This window comes from Mesoplodon densirostris, chromosome 4 (genome assembly GCF_025265405.1).
Source record: "Mesoplodon densirostris isolate mMesDen1 chromosome 4, mMesDen1 primary haplotype, whole genome shotgun sequence".
In the NCBI taxonomy this organism is placed as follows: domain Eukaryota; kingdom Metazoa; phylum Chordata; class Mammalia; order Artiodactyla; family Ziphiidae; genus Mesoplodon; species Mesoplodon densirostris.
The window spans coordinates 38,894,938-38,914,835 of NC_082664.1; the positions used below are offsets into that span (position 1 = coordinate 38,894,938).

Here is a 19,898-nt window from a genome sequence, read left to right on the forward strand (position 1 = left end):
GAATAGTCACCCTCCCCACTCTCTGCGTTCAGCCTGGCAAAGTTTCCATCCCTAAGGTGCCATTATCTTTCTCGATCCACAGGGTGAGTCAGAAGGAAATGTACTCACTCCCATTCATTCTCTTTGCTTAATATGTCCTGCAATGAGGTTTCCTTGTGTAACAAACAGCTTCTGTGGGTGTTTGAGGGTCTTTAAAAAGAGAACATGCTGTTCCTGTGAGTGGAATGACTTCTGAAGGAAGCACTACAGCAAACAGGGAGCTCTAGTTCCAGGGTTGAGCAGAAGCTTTTCTCACAGGTGGCAGGAGGCTTTAAAGTGGGGCTTGTCTGCAGGAGATATAATGACCTGACATTCAAGCCATTTTCATTTCCAACTGATTGCAGCTGCGGTATGGAAGGAAACAGAGTCTTGGGCTCTGGCCTAGGTTCAAGTTCTTCTCAGTCACTGACTGGCCATTTTCTCAATCATAAAATGGGGTTAATTAATAGCAGAATTGACTCAGAGGCTTGTTGTGTATAAAATGAGATAATATGTAGAAAGTGGAGCATGGCTAAATGCCCAATAAGTGGTAGCTGTTTATGAAAGCATTGTTGCTACTGGGTTCTTTCCTCACTATGCGTGGCTTCAGGTAGCTGATATAAGCTCTGTGAGCCTCAGTTCCCTCATCTGAGAAGTGGGGTCAATGAGGATTAAATGAGATGCTGTGCAAGCACTTAGCACACTCTCTGGCATGATGCAGATACTTAATAGATGTCAGTTTTCTTAACCCTCACATCGTCTTTGTCTGCTTGTTGGCTCATGACTGAAATTCCTTCATAATAATTTCCATTGCAGGGGTATCTTGTTGACAAGTAGTACCAAATGGAACTGATTTTTAAAAACCATCCTTTAAATTTTTCTCCTTAAGGTGGAAAGAAGGAAAAAGAATACGGGTATTGGGCACCTGGAGAAAAACCCAGGAAAGGGAACAGGGGAGCAGAGATTGGCAAAGATAAGCATCTTGTCTTCTACCATCTTCCACAGGGTGGATCTTGTCAGCTCAACACCCTCCTGTCCAAACTTCTCAGCCTCAAGGATCAGGAAACTCTGCCCTACAACTTGTAAGAATCCAGGAGTCCAAGCTTTAATGAACCTTGGAGGTGGGGGGGGGTACAAATTTTTGATAACCATTGTTTATAAGGTAGGTGGCTCTCCACATTTGGAGACTGTCTCCGCTACCTGTGGACTTCACTCTTACAAACCCAGAGCACACTAGCGTCCCTCTAGGCTATTTTGGTTAAACCCCAACACTTAACGCTGTAAAAGTTTCCCTCCATATGCCCCTTTGGTCTTCCTGCGTCAGAGATCTGGAGTCACAACCGCATCAAGAACCGTAGTTTGATTATTAGTTAGGCACAAACGTGGCACTAGGGTCTCACAATGCCCTGTGGGACAGCTGCTACGTTCTTTTCGGTTTTTGCCATCAAGATGCCAGTTGCTTCTTAGTGACTATCAAATAGTCTTATTAGACCTCACTCTGGGCGCCACTGCTGGGTGGGGTGGGTGAGGAGAGCTTAGGGACCGTGCAGACCTGGGGAACAGGAGCTGCCACCAGGGGGCGCTCGCCTGCGGAGAGAGTTTGACGGAGGCGGAGCCAGGGAAGAGGGGCGCCTCCGCAGAGAAGCACGGAACCACCTCCTCTCCCTTGTCCTTCACCCACGCGCTTCCTTGCAGTAGGTGAGTTTGAGGAGGTTCCTGGGATCTTTGCTCTAGGGCGAAAGGCCTTCCCCGCCAGCCCTTGAAAGATGAGAACCCACACCCTCCACCTCCCGACCATGCCGCGCGGCTTTGCCTCTCCCGCGGCTCGAGGCTGCGCTTGCCGCTGGGGATTGGGCAAATAGTTTCACCTGTAGATGCTTAGTCAGACTTCTGTATTTAATGATGCCAAAGCACCCAGTTCCTCTCAGACTCACGTGGCTCAGGGTCTGGGGAGCCGACCCTCAAAGCATGGCCTCCAGCCCGGCAGCATCAGTTTCAGCATCACCCCGGACCTGGTTAGGAATGCACATTCTCAGGCCCCGCCCCAGATCTCCCAAATCCAAGACCGGGGGAGGGGCGCCGTCTGTGTTTTGCTGCTCCTGCGGGTGACTGTGAGGCGCTCGACGGTGACAGCCCCTACCCTGGGGCTTCCTACGTCGCTCAGATGAGTATGGATCGCGAGGCGGGTAGTCCGCCTCCTCCAGAGATCTCCCGGCCACTGGCTAGGTGGTCACGTGGGCTCTGGGCTTCTTCCCCCCTCCCCTTCCCGCCCCTCGCGTCTTTAAAAGGAAGGAGAGGCTCCTCGTTACGTCGTTTGTGATCTTTGCAGTGTCTCCGGCTACTGGACCTTCTGACACCCACTCCCTTGCCCCTGCTGCTAGGCCGCCGGGAGGGCGGAGGCTGCGACAGACGCCTCTGGAAACTTGCAGGGCAGAGAAGAGGCGGCGGGAGCTGGACCAGAGCGGGACCGTCCAGGGCTGCGACTGGCATCCGGTGCTGCGTTTGGGATCTGGGCTGCGCGAGGTGCGCTCACTCTCCGCAGCTGGTGCCGCAGCCGGGTGCGGGGAACAGAACTAGTCCGGGAAAAGCAAGTGCCGCGTTTCAGTGATTGCTAGGCGGGTGTGTACAAGTAGGGTAAGTGCCCCTTAAGTCAAGGTGCGATTTGTCTGATTTAATGTTTGAAATCCAGCGATGGGAAAACAGTAATATTGAGAACAATAAAAGACACCCCCCAACCCCCCAACAAATCCACCAGTCTGGAAAACTACTGGAAACAGAAATTTCATGTTTTGACTAAATATTTTCACTCAAGACGCTGGCAAGTTAACTAATTAGTTTGTGCCTGTAAGCTCCGGGTTGACTGTGCTAATAAACATGTTTTTTTAAAGGCAAAACTCCTCTGTATTTTCTACGGATTTCCCAACAGTGGATGAAACGGTGACAGTAGGAAAGTTGACCAGGGCACTTCATGCTTGAGTTTTGTGGGCCTGGGAAGATGTACATGTATCAGGCAGGTGACTAGTATTTTTAAATGTATTAACTGGCAAACCTTAATCATATCAGAAAGCGGAGCTACTTCTTTCCTGGGCGGATTGAGTAAGATTGAGATCATCTGGGCTGTTTTATTTGCTGAAGAGGAACCCCAGCCGCTGTTCTCTTAACCTGTTGTTTTCCCGTTCCTGCCTAATTAATACTGGATATAAAATTAAGTCAAGGGAATCTGTGTGTGTATATATATATATATTGTGTGTGTGTGTGAAAAGCAAAACTTTGGATTCGGGTGAATTTCTATTTAGGAAAATAAGATTGACTCAATTTTACTAGCTTTTTAAAAAGCAACTTTGTGCTTTGGTGTGGTACACAACACTTTTGAGGAAAGATTTTGTTTTGTTAGATTTCTAGTATTTACATGGGCATTCCATTAGGAATTTTTATTTTTGTTCTAAGTTTCTAAACTCACAGTGGCTGTTTTTCTTTGTGTGTGGAGAAGGATGTTTGTTATTTAAAAAGTGAACATGTGGAAAGAAAGATTTGTGCTGTGAGTATTGTGAAAAGTAAATGTACTCTGACTATGAAAAGAACCTTGCACGCTTATTCTTTGGCTCTTTTTTTTTTCTGCAGAAAATCTATGTTTTTGCATACATTCTAGAAGAGGGGGAAAGGTTAGGATCTGTTTATCAGCAGGTGTTAAAGCATAAACCTTAGGATTCCATTTTATGTTCAAGCATTTTTTTTCAGTTGAATTACTGAAACATTCTTATTTCAGAAGTCGCCAGTCTCCTGTAACATTTAAGTCCTATAAGTCTCTGAAGTCAATTAAAAACACATTTAGGACATCTTTCATAGTGGTTCTGAGGGATGTGAATGAATCTAATCATCATTTACATTTCTCAGTTTATTTATAATATGGAACAGGTAAGATTTAGTAGTCAATTCAACCCTTAAAAATATAATTAGCATTTAATAGATATTGATATGTCCATTTTAAAGAATATTACATGTAGTTTTCTATATATTTGTATCCAACAGGTAATGATTCAAAATACATCTTGTAATAATGTTAATTCATGTTTTGAATCATTTTATAATATCTATAAATAATAAAATAATTATATAGAATGCTGAAGGCTGAACTTGAACCATTTACTGGTAAGTTTTTTGATAATTATGTCTAGAGCCCTTGAGAAATGTATACTTGAATTTAGGCTTCATTCAGTGCCTAGCACACTGTTTTAGACATAATAACATTTTTGAAAAGTCAAGCTTATTGCAGTGTAATTTACATAGAGTAAAATCTAGCCTCTTTAGGTGTATCGCTCTGTGAATTCTGAGAGTTGCACACAGCGGTATACTCAGTCACCTCCATGATCAAGACATGGAACAGTTCCATCACCCCCAGAAGTCCCCTTTGTAGTCAGCCCTCTCCACTCAACCCCAACCCCTGGAAATCACTGTCTGTTTGTTGATTATATAGTTTTGCTCTTCAGTATATTCTTACTTAGAAATAATTGTCTTCCTTCCCTTTTCTCAAAAGAAAACCTCAGTTCCCTTCCTTTTTTGGGATGAGCCAGGTTCTGATATTTTTGTTTTAATCCTATACTCTTTGGGGTAAATTGAAGAAAAGACAAAACTATTTTGCATATGGGAAACCAGAGGCTTGGAATACGTGTTAGATTCATATTGGGCTAATAGATTTAATTTTTAGCAAATTTGGGTCCCATTGTGGTATAAGCCTTTGGTTATGGTGTGCATCATTAGTTATCCCAAACTGAAATACAAGGGCATTTAAAAAAATATTTGTTATTTATGTAATATGAGTAGAATATGTGGTTCCTTTGTAATCTTGGCATTTAAGAGATACTTTTATTATATTTGAGATTAAGAAAGCTACCTGAGGGCTTCCCTGGTGGTGCAGTGGTTGGGGGTCCGCCTGCCGATGCAGGGGACATGGGTTCGTGCCCCGGTCCGGGAGGATCCCACAGGCCGTGGAGCGGCTGGGCCGGTGAGCCATGGCCGCTGAGCCTGCGCGTCCTGAGCCTGTGCTCCGCAGCGGGAGAGGCCACAACAGTGAGAGGCCCGCGTACGGCAAAAAAAAAAAAAAAAAAAAAAAAAAGAAAGCTACCTGAAATTACATATTATCAAATAGTGAGAAGCCTAGGAACGATTGAAAATGACAGTTTGTAGACATTTAAAATGAAATATAGAGTGATTGTGGCTACTTAAGTTAAAATACCCTCTTTAATAGGAGCTAAAGTCTGTGCCCAATTTATTTGTAGATGTCAGTTTTTTTCATTCCTGTGCCCATGTTTTGAAATCTAGATTTTCCTGTAGGACATAGATGTAAAATCTTTTATAAACCAATATTTTTTTTTTACTGTTTAATACATTATTCAATACAGTAAACACTTAGGAGCCTGTTATTGCTAGGCACTCCTAATGAAGATATGTCAGATTGATGTCGTTTGCCTTTTTCCTTTGGGCTATGAAAAACAAGAGCCTGTCTTTTAAATACATACACAACGTACCTTTCAGAGAACTACAGTGGCAGTAACTAGGATATGCAGAGTGGCAAGTTTATGAGGCACCAGCAAACTGGATAGCTGGCATTTCCAACTGGAACAGTTACAGCTCTTGATAATAATTAAGGGCTTTAGGAAGGGAATCTTTGTGCAGGTGTACTTGAGAGAGGACAGAAGAATGAGGGTCACCTGGAAAGACAAATTACTGGACTCATATATATTTCCTCAAAGCAGGACTGCAAAGTTTTGTTAGTGAATATTTTGTGTTCACTGTCAAACCCCAGACTGGCTGTCAAGTTGAATGTATTCCGTTTAACTTCTGCATCGGTCATGTCCTTTTGAATCTCTTCACCCACAACTCTCCCTCACCCTGCCCCAAATGAATATTTGAATATGGTTCTGTTTCCTAAAAGTGGAGCATTGTCACTGACTTGGTGTTGGGAAGGAGCAGAGACTTGCTGATGAAAGAGAAGATTGATGGCCTTTCCCTCCACACTGCTGCCTCAGAGTGTGATAACCCTGGGGCTGAGGCTTTATCCTCTTCCCAGATTCAAGCCCTCAAAATTCTGTTTCCTAACCAGCTCAGTAGGCTATTAGGGGAGTTAGTTTTCTCATTTTGGAAAATACATGTACATGTTCTTAAGAGTTGTATGTGAGTCAATTATTAACGATCAGTTCTGTGATGATTTTGGAGTGTTTTTTCTTTATTTCTAATTAATATTAAACTGAGACTCTTAATATTTTTCTTACTATTTAAGGCTAATGATTGGCAAATAGCTACTTATACACATCAAGGACGCTTGACACCTAAGACATATTTTTTATCTTTTCCATGAAATTCCTTCTATTGTCTGCTTTGGGAATGTGAATTTATGACTTCTGAGGGGCACACCGGTGTGGGGTGTTCGAACTGAATGCTTGGGGAAGTGTGATGGGCAGGCTTAAGAATACAGCATAGGAGAATGTGGCATTTTGTGTTCCACACAGGCTACTAGCAGCTCAGCTTTTTGGACAGTGGTGATGGATTGTCAAGAAGAAGTTAAGAGAGTAAAATTAGGCAAAAATCTTCAGGGTGGCCATAACGGTGTCTTAATCTAAATTGTCTGGAAATCCTGCCTAGCACTCTAAGCATATTCAGTGGCATGCCGATAGACTGACTTCATCCTCTTGCATATGTAATGATACCTTGCAGAATGTTTTCATGTACATCATTTCACTTCATCCTTAAACACTGTGAGAAAGGGGAACCCATATTAGGTCCCCGTTTCTCCTGAAGGAGATGTAGGAACTCAGGGAGTTTACCTGATTTGTCTAAGATCACCTGGGACCTGGTGTCCTGCTCTGTCCACTGGGCAAGAATATACATAAAAACAGGCCTGGTGGTGACTGCCTTCTGATTTTTTTAAACTAGATTTGATAGGCACTTTGATAATATCAGTCTGTTCTTTCTAGAATGTCTTTTTGCCATTTCTAGGGCATGCCTTTTTCTTCTTCAAGGAATCACTGTCAATATTTGGAATTTTAAAAACTTTTTTTTTTTTAGTTTAAGAGCCATAACGTATTTCCCAGCCAGTACATTAGAACACTACATATAATCCCATGTGTACAAAAAGCTTTCCCACTGGACATAGATGTGACCCAAGAGGGCTCCACACAAGTGTGTGTGCTGGGGGAGTGTGAGAGAGACATCTTTGGGCAGAAGACAAGGGCTGTTCATCATGAAGGATACAGGCCAACTATTTTAGGCTCTGATGAATAATTAAAGAAAATTGGCACGCAAAGAAATGATTAATTATTAGAATCAGGATGTCCGGGTACATGTTCTTTTGTTGGTCAGGTGAAATTCCATGCCTTCCAGGCCCAACAATTAAATTGTTCAGAGACTCTTTTTCCCTGTTATACCAGAGATTGTGGTCATAGAGGCAATGCTTGGGTGTTCAAACGAATGTGTGGGAAAATCTGTAGTACAGTGCTGGAGAAATATATTCTTCTTGGAATTCTTTCGTTCGATCAGTTTATATCACTGTTTTAGAGCAGAACTACTTAAATGACCACAGGTTGTTTATTCACTTTTCTAGACCTCCAGTGGAGAAGACTTTCCTTTTGCTATGTATTCTCTGGTCTCCCAGGTCTACTGCAGTGATTTAAGTTCATTACTCCTTGTTATGTCTTTGCTTAAGAAGGAAAAACCCTTTGCACTGGCTACCAAGTTATTAGTTACCCAAGACTCCACTGACAAATAGTTGTCATGTGAACCTGGATAATTTAAAAGATACCCAACCAAAAAACAGTATATCCTCTTAATCACTGTCCAGCAACCAGTTCTCTCACATCAATTATCATGGTACTGGGGATGTGTGGAAATTCTAGAGAAGTTGGTATATATGTGTGAAATGCATATTTTCTAAGCAAAGTCACTGTGGTACCTGATTTATTGCCTGGATGACTCCTGGCATTTGCCATTTGGCAGTATATGTCTGACAGGTCATTTCAGCATTTCTGGGCCGAGAATGAACATTTCAGTTGTAGGTGAAAATGAGTGATGGGATTGATTCTCTGCTCCTGAGAGAGAGATGATCTTCATTTTAAATGGTGTTTTCCCTTTCCAACTGGATAATGGGGAGTGTTATTTCAAGTTCATGAATTTCCATGCTACTATTCATTACTTTGTGTCCGTAGAAGCTTTACGTTTTTAAGAGGCCTAATGAAAGGAAAAGATAGTGGTGGTTTTCTGATAGTTTGGCTTTTCTACTGATACTTAAGCCGAAATGCCAAATACATTTCTTTTGGGCAATGTAAAGTTGAGACAACATGAAATTCAGTAAAACCTTGATTGGTCAAAATGTTCAGAGAATGATTTTTTGTTTAAACAATTCAATTGATTTTTAAAAATTGATTATTAAGTAGAAGTCTCTTGTTCAAATTCTTATTCTAAAATCCACCGCTTTCCTGCTTCTTAATTTCCTGAATATAATTTAATCTTCATGTGATGATTGAGAGTGTAGAGTTTATCCTTATGTAAGTTTACCTTGAGCAGTGCTCTGTATAGGAACATTGGGATACTCACCATGCTGATTACACTAACATTTGGTATGCTTTTTATTTATTAAATTGGATAAGCCATCTTGTTTTCTTTTTTTAAGTTCAAGAAATATAAAATTTAATACTGTAAATCAACTATACTTCAATTAAAAAAATATATAAAATTTATTACCTCCAGGTTACATTATGCATAAATACAATTTGTTATGCATGTTACCTTAAGTATTTTGTTCTCAATTGTTACATACTCTTTAAGTTGTGCTGTTAAAGTACTTTAGATGTCTTTTGATTAAATATTTGGCTACATGAGATATGCTCAGATCATTTAGCAAAAATAATGCACTAAAATCCAATCACCAAGGTACAATATTGAAAGCATAAGCACAGTGAACAGGTGTATGTGTAGGTGGATTGAAATAGGAGAGGTGTTTTCAGGACAGATTGAGGGACAAAAGCCTCCTAATAATCCTGTCAGTTCTCAAGCTGACATCTAAAGGTTACTGATGACCTAATTACCAACTCCTGTATTCAACCACTTGCTCTAACTTCGATCATTTCCATGTTTCTGTAAATGTTTTCAAGCATCTGTATTTAAAACCCTTCCTTGATGGACAAAATGTGGTGTATACATACAATGGAATATTATTTAGCCTTAAAAATGAAAGAAATTCCGATACATGCGACAACATGGGTAAACCTTGAGGACATTATGCTAGATGAAATAAGCCAGTCACAAAAGAACAAATAGTGTATGATTCTACTTATATGAGGTGCTCAATAGTCAAGTCTGTAGAGACAGAAGTAGAATGGTGGTTGCCAGGAGCTGGGGGAGAGAGGAACGGGGGAGCTGTTTTTAACAGGTGTAGAATCTTAGTTTTGCAAGATGAAAAGAGTTCTGGAGATTGGTTGCACTACAGTTAAAATGTATTTAACACTACTGAACTGTACATGGTTAATATGGTAAACTTTATTATGTGTATTTTACTACAACTTTTTTAAAAAGTTTGGAAATTGCTAGTTAGCATTATATGCTTTATCCTGCATATTTTCTATTAGGAATCAGGGATTGTATATATTGATTGGGAATAAGTAGTTGAAATATGGAATCCTATCCTCATGATTAATAAATGCATTTTTTGTGAAACTTCCTTGATCTTATATTCATCTCCAGCTACCATTCTCTCTCCTGTCCCTTGTGGTCAACCAATGTTGATTGGAAGTGGTAGCACCTTTGTATTCATTCCTTGTTATTTTACCTGGTCTGCCTGCCTCATTTACTGGGCATAGTGACTCCCTGAAGGCAGAGTGCATGTCTTGAAACTTCTTTAGATCCCCTGTCTCAGCTCAGTACCATGGCTACTGCAAGTGCTCCATCTTTGATTCATACTCTACACTGGATGAAATCATATATTTTCAACACATTTCTTCATATTCTTTTCTTACAACAAATATTTATTGTGTTGTAGTGGAAGGTGAATAAAATACAGTGTGTGCCTTCAGGAGCTTAAAATCTAATTGTACTTACTTCTTACTCTCCCATCCCACCTTTACCATTTCCAAAAAGGATTTGGTGTAGTTCTCTTCTAATAAGGAGGGTTACATTTCTATGTAAGTAACTATAGGGGTGCTAGAGTGAAAAAAGTGATAAGGCATGAAATGCCAACCGCTTCACAATGCACTTTGCATATTTCTTATGAACATGGCAGCTTTTCTGTAGGAAAATATCAGGAGATTAGAGTGGAATGATGAGTTGGGACAACATAGTGGGATGCCTTGAATGTTAAAAGAGCATGACTTATTAAGAGGCTGGTGGGAAGCAGGGGGCTGCTCAGAGCTGGGTTTTTAAGAATGTTAATCTGGCGTCTCTGTGGCCCTGGAGGAAGAGCTAACTGGAGGCAAGGAGCAGTAAGGAGACTATTTAAGGTGCACAGATAAGAAGTAACAAGAGCTTGCTCCAAGGTTGACGAAAGACATAACCATGGGGAAAGGCACCATGGAGAGAAAAACCCAATGTGCCTTGGTGATGAAAGGTAGCTGGATGAAGGGGAGAAGTCAGAGATAACTGTAATAGCCTTCGTCATTAACACAAATAGGAAATGAGTGGTTTGGGGGAGGAAAATGATGAATTTTGCCTTGGATATTATATTAATTATCTACTGCTCTGTAACAAATTGTCATAGAATTTAGCAGCTTAAAACAACAAACATTATCTCACACAGTTTCTGAGAGGAATCCAGAAGCAGCTTAGCTTAGATGTTGGCCAGGGCTACAGTCATCTGAAAACTCGACTGGGGCTGGAGGATCTGCTTCCAAAATCTCTCTTTCACTGTAGTTCCTTGCTGGCTGCTGGCAGGAGGCCACCGTAGGGCTACTTGAGTGTCCTCACAATATGGCAGCTGGCTTTCCCCAGAGTGAGTGATCCAAGAGAGCAAGCCAGGAAGAGGCTGCAATGCCTTTTATAACCTAGTCATGGAAGTACATGCCATCCCTCTGCCATAATTTATTCATTAGAAGGGAGTCACTATATCTAGCCCATATTCAAGGGGTAGGTTAGGCACCACCTTTTGAAGGGAGGAGTATTGAAGAATTTATGGACATTTTAAAAAACCATCATAGATGTATTGTGTTTTGAGGACAAATGGAATGAGCATTCAAAGGAAAATGTCAGGAGAAAGGAATTGGGAGCTTTAGAGAGCCAAGTTGCTTATATATGGAAGTAGGTGACAGCTGGAGCAGAAAATATTGAAGATGGAGAACTTCTCCAGGCTAGATTCTTAATGATCTCTATCAACCAGTCTCATTATTAATGGTTATTGTTCCCTTCCCCAAATTATATTATTCCATATATTTTAACTTTTTAAAAAAAGGTTTCCATTTTTAATTTCTTATTTTATTTGTTTTCCTTCAAAGCTTCTTATCAGGAAAAATTTCAAAGTTACAGAAAAGTTGAAAGACTAATATAATGTCTGTATGTTTACCATCTAGATTCAGTAATTGCTGACAATTTGACTTATTTGCTCTACCTATGTATCTATGTATGTATCTACCTATCTGTCTATCCATCTGAATATTTTTCTGAACTATTTATTGTGTCATTCTTTGGTAAAGAAGGGTTTTCCCTCTACATTGGGATAAACTACAGGTTCTCTTAAAAAGGCAGAGTACAGGTTTAATTCTTTTCCCCTAATCACTAATTTCCAGAGTGAGGAACTGATAACAGTGGTAGCAGATGATTCTCTTTTTCTTTTCCTCTTTTTTTTTGGAACATCACTATGGACTCATAGTCCAAAGGGTAAAAAGCATATGTAATTTTGCTATTTATTGCCAAATACCCATGGAAGTTGTGCCATTTTGCACTCTTACCAGCAATGTAGGAGCAAGTTCATGTTTTTTCCATAACCTTTCCAAGAGAGTCTGTTGTCAAACATTTGAATTTTTGGCAAACATAAGTGAGAAATGATATCTTGGTGCAGTTTAATTTGTATCTCTTAATTGAACAAGGTTGAACATACTTTTATGTGTTTTAAGAGCCATTTGCCTTCCTTTTCCTGTGTTCTGTTTGTGTTTTTTGCCTATTTTTCTAATGAATATTTGGGGTTTTTTTTCCATCTTAATTTAAGAGTTCTCGCTATATACCAGAGAAATTAGCCCTTTGTTTCTAATATAAGTTGGGAGTATTTTTTTTCCAATTTGTCATTACTCTTTTGACTTATGGTGTTTTTATGATATGCAGATATTTACTTTCATGAGTTTATGTACTTTTATGTACATTTTTTAATTGCATCTGGATTTTGAGTCATAGTTAAGAAGACTGTCCCCACACCCATGTTATAATGGGATTTATCTACATTTGCTTCTAGTACCTGTGCAGCCCCTGTTCCTCCCCCATTCCTGTCTTACCCCTTCTCCTCTCCTTTTCCCTCTCCTTCCTCTTTCCAGTTCTCTCAACATTCGGGTCTTTAACATTTGGAGTTTATTCTGGCATACAATCTTTTTCCAGTGATAATTCTGTTGTCCAATGTTTCCCTAGTGATTTGAGATACCACCTTTACCCTATGACAAATTTCCAAAAACTTTTGACTTTTTAAAATATTTATTTATTATTATTTTTGGCTCTGTCAGATCTTAGTTGCGGCATGTGGGATCTTTCATTGTGGTGCACGGGCTTCTCTCTAGTTGTGGCGAGTGGGCTCCAGAGCGCACGGTCTCAGTAGTTGTGGCGCATGGGCTTAGTTGCCCCGCAGCATGTGGGATCTTACTTCCCCAACTAGGGATTGAACCTGCATTCCCTGCATTGGAAGGCAGATTCTTTTTGTGTGTGTGTGTGTGGTACGTGGGCCTCTCACTGTTGTGGCCTCTCCCGTTGCGGAGCACAGGCTCCAGATGCACAGGCTCAGCGGCCATGGCTCACGGGCCCAACTGCTCCGCGGCATGTGGGATCTTCCCGGACCAGGGCACGAACCTGTGTCCCCTGCATCGGCAGGTGGACTCTCAACCACTGCGCCACCAGGGAAGCCCTGGAAGGCAGATTCTTAACCACTGGACCACCAGGGGAATCCCTTGAGTTTTTGAATTTGCTGTTTTGGGATTTTCTGTTCTATTGCATAGCAGTCTGGGTCCAATCAGGAGATAGAAACTACACAGTAGGTTCAACAGGGGAAGTCTAATGTAAGAATTACCAACTATGATGAGAGTTTAAGTATAAGATATAAGAAACTCTACATGGAGCTGAGGTAGACTACCCAAAGATGGACAAACTTGGGGGATTCAGACCTCCTTGGAAAAAAATGGTTTGGCCACTAATTAGCAGAAATGTTAACAGGTGTAGATGGACAAAAGTGGTCTGGAGTTGCAGGTGGGGAGCGGGCGATCAGCAGCTGGTGGTGTGGGTGTGCCCTGGGAGTCCAGGTGCCCGTGGGGGCAGAAGACCTTCAGAGTGGGCATGTGCTGGTGATGAAACTTGCACAAGGAACAACTTCTGTGTAACTCCTCAGGCCATAGTCTGAACAGGTGATTGCAGAAAGGTTCTCGCCATGCCAGGGCTACAAGTTTGCAGTGGGACCTCATTCTGGACTTATGGCTGGCACAGGCTCCACTGGATGTTCTCACACCCACAGTGCCAGCCTCTGCCCCTGCCAGAAATCACTGAGGCCTCTTCCTCCTGCAGTGTCCCTGCAGTGCCTCAACTGCGAAAGCTTAGCACTGGGCCCGGTTTAAATGCTTAAGGAATTCCATTTCTATAGAACATATACTGAAGAGTGTATTAGGTGAAAGGCAATAAATTGATCATTGATACAGGTACATTGGCCTGTCTATTCCTTTTTTATTATTGGCTATTCATAGTGTGTTTGAAGATCTGTTATTGCTAGTCCTGCTCATTGATCTGCTCTTTCAGGGTTTTCCTGGTTATTTTTCTGTAAGAATTTAAAAATGAACTTATCTTGTTCAAAAAAAAAAAAGAAAGAAAAAGAAAACTGGTTGGCATGGCATTTTGATTTAATCCTGTTTTTAAATTTAATTTTTATTTTTTAATTTTAATTTATTTATTTTTTGCCGTGCCATGTGGCTTGTGGGATCTCAGTTCCTAGGGATTGAACCCAGGCCACAGCAGTGAATGTCCAGAATTCTAACCACTGGGCCACCATGGAACTCCCTGTTTTTTAAGTTTTAAAAGCACTTTATATTAAATTCTCATGGTAAAAAAATTATCATGGTTAACAACAAAAGCATTATGGAAGTGAATGAAGTAGAAAATGAGTTCCATGCCTTACCTTCCTACCCCTCTGAGGTTAATATTTTTGTGTATATTTTTCAGGATGTATTTCTAGGCCCATACGTGTGTGTGTGTGTGTGTGTGTGTGTGTGTGTGTGTGTTTAATAAAAATATGTCAACCTTTTTAATAGTATGCTTGTATCTGTAACTTAGAAATGTCTTTTTTTTTTTCTTCACAGCCATACCTGTCTATGATTCTTTGAGAACATTATAATGTCCCTTTGTGCCTCTTCTCACAAGGAGTTTTCCTAGCTGTTACCTATTCAAGACATGGATATCAAAAACTCACCATCTAGCCTTAACTCTCCTGGCTCCTACAACTGCAGTCAATCCATCCTACCCCTGGAGCCAGGCCCCATATATATACCTTCCTCCTATGTAGAGAGCCACCATGAATATTCAGCCATGACATTCTATAGCCCTGCCGTGATGAATTACAGTATTCCCAATAACTCGGAATGTGGGCCTGGTCGACATACCACAAGCCCAAATGTATTGTGGCCAACTCCTGGGCACCTCTCTCCTTTAGCCATCCATTGCCAGTCGTCACTTCTGTATGCAGAACCTCAAAAGAGTCCTTGGTGTGAAACGAGATCATTAGAACACACCTTACCTGGGAACAGGTAAATCCAGTCTTCATTCTGAATTGTACTTCATGGCCATTATTCAGATTGCTTTACGATTTAGTGAAATGAAAGATATATGTTATACAAGGTCTTCATTATTACATAGATCGAATAGAGCACCTAAAACACCTGATATTCTGAATTCTGGAGTTCTGAATTCTAGAATATCTAATCTGATATTCTAGTTCTTACTAAAAAGTTGAGCTTACAGATCTGTGTTTTGGGGGAGAATTCACTATCATGACTACTGTCTTTAGAAAGAATTTAACTTAAATCACTTTCTTCTTGATGAAGTGATTTGGGTTTGAAAAAGAAATTTTTACTTTACTTTCAAGTTAGATCCTTCTTATCTTGCAGTGAAATCACAATTTAGTGTTCATGACAAATTGTGTCCAAGATAAAAGTAACTGTCAGTATTACAACTTACTGAAATACTAGACAGGTGAAGCCTGAAAAGACAGACAAACATTGGTACAAGCTTTTAAACAATGAACTAAAATAATAACATTTTATAAAGATTGATGGGAAACTATTTAAATGTGGACTTTAGTTGAACTTTCTTAAACTCTAAGTGCAAGATAATATAATGGGTTATTTCCATTCAATTTGTAATTTTTTTTTTTTTTTGGCTTCTCTGAGTGGCTTGTGGGATCTTAGTTCCCTGACCAGGGATCAAACCCAGATCTTTTTAATGATAATTATGGCTACGGAGAGCAGAAGTAGTATAGGGAGAAGCATGAAGGGGAGATAAATTTCCAAAACAACCAAAGTACTAAGTTACAGCATATTTGATATTGAAATGTATTACTTTCAAATATCGTAAAACCTTGAGAAAGCCGTATTACACAGTAATTTTATTTTTCTTCTTTAAAAAAATACTTCTTGTTTGTTGGTAAAAGGGAATATGAAAATTGTAGATAACTTTTTTTTTTTTTTTTTTTTTTTTTGCGGTACACGGGCCTCTCACTGCTGTGGCCTCTCCCGCCGCGGAGCACAGGCTCCAGACGCGCAGGCTCAGCGGCCATGGCTCACGGGCCCAGCCACTCCACGGCATGTGGGATCCTCCCGGACCGGGGCACGAACCCATGTCCCCTGCATTGGCAGGCAGACTCCCAACCACTGCACCACCAGGGAAGCCCTGTAGATAACTTTTTAAAAATAATGTTTTCTCATTCAATGTTTAAAGGAAGAAATATTTTGTTTCTGAGCACAAGTTCTAATCAGAGTTCTGCTAATATTTGGGTAAATTAAACCATAGTATAATTACCTTAATTTATAAATAATCGTACTTCTACTATTTCCTTTCCAAAAGAAACATACCGTAGCAAAATTAGGAACTAACCAGGTGTTTCTGGTGCCTGTTGGTGCTCCCTTGTGGGCTGTCCCTTCCTCTGTGGAAACCCTGCCCCTCCCTCTACCCAGCATTGAACAACTTCCTCCAAAGCCTTCTCAAAGGACAGGTACATGTTCACGCTCTCCCCTTCTCTTCCCTCTTCTTCCTTTCTCCCCTTTTCTTCTCCCCACCATTTCCACCCAGACTGGATCTGGTCACTTATTACACTCAAAGTTGTACACCCTGATGGTTACAGCTGGCCATCCATGGTTACTGGTGCTCATCAGCACTGCATGGATGGGCGTAAACTTGCTTAACCACTGTTAAGCATCAGTCATCCCAACAGGGTGACTCTTCATAGATCTGATATCAGTAACAAAGGTTTTGCTTGATCAGATTTCTTGGAATATATTTATCATGAACCCTTGAGGGCAAAGAGATAAATTAGGCAATGTTCATGCTGTTTGTTTTCCTAGAAAGGCCCTGTTTTACCTTTAATGCTCTTTTACAATGAATGTTTTCTTTGCCCCTAGAGAGACATTGAAAAGGAAGGCTAGTGGAAGCAGTTGTGCCAGCCCTGTTACTAGTCCAAGTTCAAAGAGGGATGCCCACTTCTGTGCGGTCTGCAGCGATTATGCGTCGGGATATCACTATGGAGTCTGGTCGTGTGAAGGATGTAAGGCCTTTTTTAAAAGAAGCATTCAAGGTACAAGAGTATTGTTAGCTGCTTCTCTAGTTTTCCACTTTTGCTTTTAAACAAGTTTTCAGATGACCTGGCAGAAATTTCACCTTTGGCCTGCTTTGTACACAGAGTACTTGATGAGCAGTTCAGAGGATCATGTGTGTTTGCGGGTGGGGTGGATTGTTTCAAGTGTAGAGTACTTTATCTTTCATTGCAGATCTCTACCCCAGAACCCAAATGGGTCTCACCCCATCATCACCCATTGCCGTCTTCTTGGGAGAAGACGTCTACCTACAACCCTTGTGAAGATAAACAAAAAAATGTGTGCTCATTAGGAACTGCAAAGATTGTTTCTTCCTTTGTCTTATGTTTAATATCTGGCATAAGTAACAGTCATGATGGTGGGCTGGCTCCTGAGGAAGAGAGAATAAACATGTTTTATGGAAATGATCAGAAGTCAGTAGTTCAACTCCAGTGGTCTTTGAGAATTTATCTAGAGGCATGTCTTGCCCTGAACTAGTGGAACCTCCTTCACAAATCCGTTTCCTGGTCTGGGTTTAGACTATTTCCCTACCCTTCTCCACATTTCTGCTGGGCTGGGTTTTTGTTTGTTTGTTTGTTTTAGTGGCCTTTTTAATCAATTTCAAACTGTGCACACCTGATTTCAAGGCCAGTCAGCCCCTTACCACACATGTACTTGCTGGCCCTAATTTGCTGAAGGCACTTTCCTGCTTACTCGATCTCTTAGCTGTCTCTCTGCCCCTTAACCCCTCCCTCACCAGCCCTACTCCCAGACAATGTCCTATGTTCTCATCTCAGAGCTCCCTTCCCTTTTCTACCAAGGCCTCAGTGCCCTGTTCTTATCCGGTTAAGGAAAGCAACCTTAAAGCAATTCATAGTGTGCAAGTGGCAAATGGTAATTTACTGAGTTAATTCACCCAACGATAACTCTAGATTAAGAGAGCATTTTACCTCGAGCAGAGAAGCTGATGTAATCCAGAGGGAGGTGAGGGGTAGAATGTTGGTAGATAAGGAATCACCTTCCTCGGAGTCCCCTGAAATTCACCCTTCCTAGGTGACCACCTGTTTATCCTGGACTCTCCACTTAGTAGCTCTGTGGCTTTACTTCCCAGCCTGTTTGCTCATCTGAGAAATGGAGATACAGAGTTGTTCTAAAAAGGAAATGAGGTTGCTTATGTGAAAATATTTGGTCAGTTATAAACAACCTACAAATTCAAGTTATTCTAGTTTTTCTTTTAACTCTTCTGTTTTCAGTTCAGATATCAACGTCTTTTCTTTCTTCCTTGTATTTCTCTTCTAATCCTAATCTCATTTAAACTCTCCTCCAAAATCTTCATAGTTAGGTGGAAGAGGGCCCTCTGCCATGTCCCAACTTTTCTTACTGAAAGGAAAAACAGCACAGGTAAAGGAAGCTGATGTCATCAAATATTATCAAAACATAAATCATGGTTGCTTATTTTTGCTTTTACATCCACAGAGCTTTTCATTCTATGTTTAATATATTCAGTCCTTAAAATTTTTTGTTTATGATCATTGTACTAGTAGATTATAAGGCCAGGTCCAGTTTCCTGCGATATCTGATAAGAACAATTCAGATTTTCTGAAATTCAGAACCAAACTCTTGATATGATGACAATTCTCTATCTTGTTGAGGTTCTAGTATTTTATCTCCTAAGGAAATTTTGACCCCAAACAACTAACTACATCCTTAAAAAAGAGAATTCTTATTTGCTATTTGGGAAAAATCTCTGCATGGAACATCTTTCATGATACTTCATGAACCCTGAGACTGTAGCTGAAAACAATAAAAAGTAAGTTTCCTATGCTTTCCCCATGTCATTCTTTCTTACTGCATCAGCAGAGGAACTGCTGAGAAAGGGAAAAGGAGTGTCATATCCTAAAAGTGCAAATGGGAAAGAGTTAGTGCTCTTACAATTGCTTCATGCCTAAATGATGATTTCTTTGGACTCTTCATATTTTTGGTGCCCTCTGGTATAAATGCATTGCAATAACTGAAAGTGGCTACTCAATTTTTTTGGTATGTTGAATGAAATAAGAATGAAATATATTTTCATAAATTGTCAATTTTATCACATTGTTTTATTGAATAAATCCATTTTCATTGTTTTTTTTTAAATATAGGAGCTTAATTTTTTGTTTGAGATATAATTTATATACAGTAAAATTCCCCTATTTTATTTGTATAGTTTTATGAATTTTGAAAATACATGTAGTCATGTAACCACCACCATAATTAAGATATGGAGCAATACTATAACCACAAAATATTCCTTCATGCCCATTGTAGCCAATTTCACCCCAACCTCCCAGGCTCTGGTGACTCTTGATCTATTTTCTGTCCCTATAGTTTTGCCTTTTCTAGAATGTCATATAATTGAATCATAAAGTATGTAACCACTTATGTATGGTTTCTCTCACTTATCATGATGCTTTTAAGATTTATCTGTGTTGTTGGATGCATTAGTAGTTCATTCCTTTTTGTTACTAATATTCCAGTAGGTGTGCCCCATTTTGTTTATTTGTTCATTTGAGTTGTTTCTAGTTTTGTGCTATTTTAAGTAAAACTGCTATGAACATTTATGCATATCTCTCAGTGTAGACATCTTTTTGTTTCTTTTGGGTAAATATCTATGAGTAAAATGGCTGGTTGTATGATAAGCTAATGTATGTTTAGTTTTATAAGAAACTAACAAACTGTTTTCCAAAGTGGTCGAACAATTTTGTATTTTCAACAGCAATGTATGAGAGTTCCAGTTGCTCCATGTCCTTATCAAAACTTGATATTGTCAGTCTTTTAAAGTTTAGCCATTCCATTTATATTGGTATGTAGTTCTATCTCACTGTGGTTTTATTTTGCATTTTC

At 40.2% G+C, this 19,898-nt stretch overlaps 1 protein-coding gene across 3 annotated transcripts in view; it reads left to right on the forward strand.

Moving 5' to 3' along the window:
* Window positions 1-14,622: 14,622 nt before the first annotated feature.
* The window catches only part of ESR2 (estrogen receptor 2), a 181,185-nt gene continuing 175,909 nt past the window's right edge, over window positions 14,623-19,898 (forward strand). For all 3 annotated transcript variants that reach the window (XM_060096041.1, XM_060096040.1, XM_060096042.1), the window contains exons 1-2: window positions 14,623-14,975; window positions 16,845-17,017. In XM_060096041.1, coding sequence (XP_059952024.1) covers window positions 14,623-14,975; window positions 16,845-17,017 — 526 coding nt within the window. The remainder of the gene's footprint in view (window positions 14,976-16,844; window positions 17,018-19,898) is intronic.